The 5,582-nt window shown below is 64.1% G+C and overlaps 1 protein-coding gene across 1 annotated transcript; it reads right to left on the bottom strand.

Moving 5' to 3' along the window:
- Window positions 1–2,047: 2,047 nt before the first annotated feature.
- On the bottom strand, window positions 2,048–4,647 carry LOC140596132 (uncharacterized). The gene is made up of 3 exons (XM_072743524.1): window positions 4,526–4,647; window positions 3,777–4,419; window positions 2,048–2,812 (listed from the first exon to the last, which is right to left on the bottom strand). The coding sequence occupies exons 1-3, from the start codon at window positions 4,645–4,647 to the stop codon at window positions 2,498–2,500; spliced, it is 1,080 nt and encodes a 359-aa protein (XP_072599625.1). The 3' UTR covers window positions 2,048–2,497.
- Window positions 4,648–5,582: the final 935 nt, after the last annotated feature.

The following is a 5,582-nucleotide window of genomic DNA, read 5'->3' as shown; positions in this document are numbered from 1 at the left end:
ATCATGCTTAGCTGGTGAACTGTTCCGTTGGATTTCACCCTTGGGAAGGGAGGGCTGTCCTCCTCCCGGAGGCTCCTGTGCAAACTGAGGCCTCAGGAGCTTCGTGGTATCTAGTGGAAGCAGGAGGCGATCCATCGGGTGTGGGTGGGACGGGCCACACTGCAGGCCAGGGTCAGCACCCAGGGCCAGGGAGCCACGGGGGCAGGGTCCTCCTTTGCGTGTGTGTGGGTGCGCTGTGCTGGGCCACGCGGGCTGTTGAGCGGCGCCCCTGGTCTCTGTGCTCCGGTGGCATAGCACCCCTCCTCCTCCGGCCCGCTCCCCAGTTGGGACACCTAGTGTCTCTAGACCCCGCCCCGTATCTCCAGGAGGGAGACCTTCCCTGTGTGGATGGCTGTCTTAGGTGGACCACTGCTTTTGGGGACCGATCTGGGGATTTCGAAGGCCTTGGTGGGGACCGAGGTCTCAGCTCTTGCTGCCCCTCTAAGGGTCCCGGTGTCGGGTGCTGCTTCGTCTGCCCTTGCGGAACCACGTGACAACCCATGCCTACCTCTGGGGTGACAGCCCGGGCACCCAGTCAGTCCCTATGGCGCTGGTGTTGCACACGGTGACTCTCGTGATGAGCGGGCACCCCCATCGTCCCCCAGCCGTGAAGGGACCCTGGGACGAACGTGGCAGGCCTGTGTCCACAGAGCATGCACTCCAGGACAGGCGATGCCCGCGCTTCCCTCACTTGGGCTTGGCCATTCAGTGGCCGAAAGGCTCCGATTCCTTCACCTTCCCCCCGTCACCCTTTGGCGCCTTCACCCAAGGAGGCACAGAGAAAAGGGCAGCCTGGGGCTGCTGTGGGTGGGAGGGGGTCCATCTCCATCCTACGGCCATGCCCCCATGGAAAAGCAGGTGATCCTCCCGATGCTTGTCCCCGCTGGGCCTTTCCCTGTGGCTGTATATGTCAGCCAGGTTCCCCCTGCTGACGTTTATAGGAAAGTGGTTTTCCCAGTTGGGTGTTATCCGGCTCGGGGAGCATGTGGAAGACCCAGATCCAGAGGCCAACCCAATGTACCACCTATGAGCTGAGGACTCCCCGGGGTAAGGAATCTTAGGAAAGATGAGGACGTGGGTGTGAGCGTCAGTTCCGAAGGGAGCGGGCTGGGCCGGAGTGATTCACCATGGCCAGAGCAGTGCTACACTCGGGGGAACGAGGGTTCAGTGACCACGTCAGACCGTGTGCATGTCCTACGGGCTCTTGCCCCTTCTTGGGGGGACACCCTACCTGCCGTGCAATGGAAAAGAGGAGAGGGCTGTCTTGTGGTTCTGGCGGGAGGCACCCCTCACTATCCCCTTCTGCCTGATGTCGGAGGCCTCCTGGGGTCCAGGACACTTAATTGCTCCGGGGAGTTTGTGGACGCTCATTTCCTAGGCTCCTTCAGACAATCGCCTTTTAAAGAGGTTCATCGCTAAGACAGTGCATTGTATAGAAGAGGGACACCCCGGCAACCGGGGCTTTGTCCTTCCAGGGTTGGCCCAGGACACCCTCGAAACATTTCATTCAAGAGAGAGAGAGTCCCAGGTCCAGTTCTTGCAGCAAAAGCCAAGCGTAGATGCTGCCGTCCGGGCACCCACGAGCACCCCTGCACAGCAACGTTGGAGGGCCCTGGGGGCGCCTGTCCCCATCCGTACCTGGGCGCTGCATACTGAGGGGCCGCCTTTGAGCCCTCTGCCCTGGGGAGAACTGACCTCCTGGTGTGGGGAACGCGAATGCCCCGTGGGACCCAGGCCCCCACCGGAGAGGGAAATGGGCCCGCTGGGCAGGAGCACAAGGCCCCGGTTACCCCTGGGTCCCCGATGCTCAGTTCTCGTGCCTGCCCAGTGCTCCTCTGTAGGAGCAGAGGCGGGACCCCGGGCACCTAAGTGCACACAGGGCTCCTGCACACGGCAGCGGCAGGCTGTGCTCCATCTTCACCCAGGGCAGCAGACGGAGCTGAGGCCTCCCAGCTGCTCGAGAAGAAACGTCCCAGAGGCCGGGAGCACCTGGCTTCAGCAGACAATGGCCTGGTCACCGTCCGGTTTATTGCCCCGCCCGAGGTGCGAGCCCTCTAGCTGCGGTAGGGAGCGCTGTAGGGGCATTCTGGACGTCCAGCCATAGGTGCCAGGTATCCCAGGAAACAGTGGCAGACCGGGCAGTAGGGGAACGGGGCCAGGGAGGAGGAATGGAGGGCATGGGGTCGACGGGCCCTGCAGCCTCGACAGGCACCCACGGGTGGCACAGAGGCATCATCCCGGGGAACACAAGGGAGGAAGGTGCAGCAGCACAGGGGGTACGGCAGCCAGGTCCACGGGCGGCGGTGGATGAGGGTACATATGCAGGGGCCGCAGGGCGAGGCACAGCACCGGCAAGGGCGGGGCACCGCCACGGGTACGGCCACGTCAGCCACGAGAGCCACGGGCGCACCAGTGTCCTAGGGCTGGTACTCAGCACCGCGATGGGTCAGGGGGGCGCTCAGCAGCCGCCCCGAGGATGGCGGGAGGGGCGGACTCGCTCTTGACCGGGGCGGGAGGGGCAGACTTGCTCCTGTCCCGGGCAGAGGGTCAGCGATGCTCCTGGCCGCCTGCCAGCTCCTGTTGCTGCTCCTGCTGGTGCTCCGCAGGGACAGGAGCTCCTCTGGTGCCCGCTGGCGGGATCTGCCTCCGCTGGGCTTCCCAGCCCTTCAGCCTTGTCCTCCTCCTGCCTTTGGGCCACCTTCACGCCCACTCTCCTCTTCTTCAGCAGGTGGGGGCAGTCCTTCCGGAAGAGAGGGCTGCTGTAGAACTGTAACTGAGGTTCCAAATGGAAAGGGGAACAGAAACTCCAGGTCATAACAGGGCCCGGGGCACCGGCAAGGCCACTCTGGGTGCCTCCGGGCTCTGAGCCAGGGGTCCCAGGGCCTCCCTCTCCAGAGGTCGCAGCCCCAAAGGGAAGGTGTGCCCCTGCTCTGCCTAGGCCTCATTCGCTGACTTGAAAGCCCCAGTGCCCTTGGCGGAGGACAAGAGCCACCTGCGCTGGGGATGCGGACAAGCCCACGGGGGAGAGGGGTCACGGCTTCCTGAAGGAGCGTCGGGGCCATCCGACTATCCCTGGCTGGGTGTCCCTGGCTCTCGGCCTCCGGGGCCCATCGTTCCACCCTCGGCTGGCTGCCCACGGTGCTCGGGGATGGCACTGCCCTGGCCAGAGGACCCGGCCCCCACAGAGCTCTGACTCGGAGCTACAGGACTGGGGTGGGTGTGCACAGCCCCCAAGGACCTTGCGTGGTGGACCCCCACAGGAGGGCAGGAGGCCGGGGCTGCTGGGAGTGAGGGGTGGAAGGGCCGGGTGGCACTTGGGGTGGCCCTCCACCCCCAGGGGTTGCGAAGCCATGGGCACAGCCAGTTGAACCGGTGCCCCTCGTCTCACAGGGACACCAAACCGAATGAGAAACAAAGAAATGGGAAAGGTGGGGCAAGGGGGGATAGTGTCTCCTGGGGAGAACCCTGGGGGCCTCCTTCCTTGCCCACTCTCCCTCTCCTGCATCTGCTCCAGGTCACACATGTCCCTCATGGGGTATCTGAACACAACGCCCCACCCACTGGGCACTGTCCTGGGACCTCATCCAGGGCTCGCTCCCCGGCCCCGCCCCTCGGCCCCTAGGGGACACGGGCCCTGATTCCCTGGCGGTGGTCCCGGGGTTTCCAGCCCCCCGTCCCTGGCCCCAGCGCCCCAGTGCCCACGGCTCTGCTTGGCAGGGCCCGAGGGGTACGGTTACCTTGCTCAGGACACGGACCGCCCCCAGTCCCACTCCCCTGGTGAAGTAGCTGCTGAGGCAGACGGACGTGTGCACGTCCTGGTCCAGTTGGCTGAATCCATAGAGGTTCAGTTGCCGGATGAAGCTCTTCGTGCAGTCGGTCTCAAACACCTTGTCGGGCCCGTCCTGCTCCAGAATCTCCTTCTGAAACAGCTCCTCGTTGAGGCCGATGCTCGTCCCGTCCTTCTCCCACCAGATGGACGTGAACCGGCTGCTGTTGACGAGCCTCCACAGCTTCTTGGGAAAGGGCAGACAGAGCAGGTTGCCGCCTGCCACCGACAGCACGTCCTCCACGGTGCGGGGCCTCTTGAGCAGAGGCTCTTGGGCCAAGGCTTGGAACGTGTTCTCCTCCAGGAGCAGCCTGAAGCTGGGGTCCTCGGCCGCCAGGGGCCCGGTCGGGGCGACTCTGCTGCAAGAGCACTGCTCTGCGAGCTGGCGGCGGGAACCACGGCTTCCGGCAGAGGTGGCTCCCTGTGCTGGCCCGGCCCTGGGCCCGTCGGATGGCCGTCCTCCTCGCGAGCCATCCTGAGCAGTGGCCCGTCCTTCCTCTCTGTACACAGGACAGTGTGGAATGGCCAGCAGTCCCCGCTGACGGCAGGGCTGCCTGGGACAGCACAAAAGGGCTCAGTACACTTGGGGGTGACATCACCAACAGCCAGCCAGTGACATGATAAAGGGCCGGCCGCACGGGCCACCTGGCTGCTCGCCACCCTTTGGGGCCCACAGGGTCGCCCACTGCTTTACAGAACGCGCCTGACGATCGAGCCGAATACTCGCGGGCCCTCTGCCCCCCATCCGGGGACGCGGCTGCCCCGCACCCACACATGCACATGCTGACTGAGTGGCTCACAGCTCATTCCTTGGGCCTCTGGGCCCCTGGGCCTTCTGCGCCTCATCAAGTTTCAGGCTTTCCAGCAAGGAGCACACGCCCCGCTGGTTGACCAGGGTCAAGGCCGAGGCCACGTGCTCCTCTTAGCAGGGTCCTAGCTAGGGCAGCGAGGTCCTCCACGGGGACCCTTCCGCACCACCCACTGTGGGTCCCCGGAAGGCACATGGCCGACTGCTCCTCAGGTGCGTGGCCTGGCCGGGTGCCCCGCCTACACCCTGCAGACTGAGGAGGAGGATGCAGAGGCCGCCTTCTCCGTGAATCACTCGGCCTGCACAGGTCCTCCCTCCGCACCCCGCCACTGACTCCCAGGAAGGTCCTGGGCTCTCCGTGACGGGGGTGGGGGCACTGGCCTCACACCGGGCTTACATCACTTGACTAACATAGCAGGGACACCAGTCCTGACCAGTGCCCAGGGTATGAGCTCCGAGATCCTTCTTCGGGCTGTGCAGCTGGGAGGATCAGTAAGAGGTGGCCAGGCAGAGAAGCCTCTCTAGCACATTCTCCCCCTCTTGCACGGCCAACTCCTCCCCAACTCGATTCTGGCTTGGCACTGGATGACCTCCGGAGATTTCTGTGTCTCCAGACTTGAGAGCATTTTGCCTAAAGCAAGTCCTAAATAGTCTGTGGCCACTGACTTCTAGTAAGGCACATTCCGTCACCAGCGGGTGAAAACCCTGGGCTGAAATGCCACCTGAGTTGGTGCAGAGCCAGCCAGGGGGAGCTAGCCAGAAATCACAGGGCATTTTATAACAACGTAAGCGGTCCTCAGCCCCTGGTGTCACCGGGCGATGCCTCGGGACCACCAAAGTGCCCATTTCAGGGTAGACTGTCTCAGGACTCGAGAATCCTCTCAGCAGGCTCCTCAGCTGTAACAAACG

This window comes from Vulpes vulpes, chromosome X (assembly GCF_048418805.1).
Source record: "Vulpes vulpes isolate BD-2025 chromosome X, VulVul3, whole genome shotgun sequence".
NCBI lineage: Eukaryota > Metazoa > Chordata > Mammalia > Carnivora > Canidae > Vulpes > Vulpes vulpes.
Note: the sequence above shows the minus strand (reverse complement) of the source record. Positions and strands in the feature narration are given on the sequence as shown.

Excerpts from the sequence above, each read along its gene's own strand:
- LOC140596132 (XM_072743524.1), bottom strand. The coding sequence starts at position 4,647 with ATGTGCATGTGTGGGTGCGGGGCAGCCGCGTCCCCGGATGGGGGGCAG. Across the intron at positions 4,420-4,525 it reads GACCCTGTGGGCCCCAAAGG|GCAGCCCTGCCGTCAGCGGG; the intron begins GTGGCGAGCAGC and ends GTGCTGTCCCAG. Across the intron at positions 2,813-3,776 it reads CGGTCCGTGTCCTGAGCAAG|TTACAGTTCTACAGCAGCCC; the intron begins GTAACCGTACCC and ends TTGGAACCTCAG.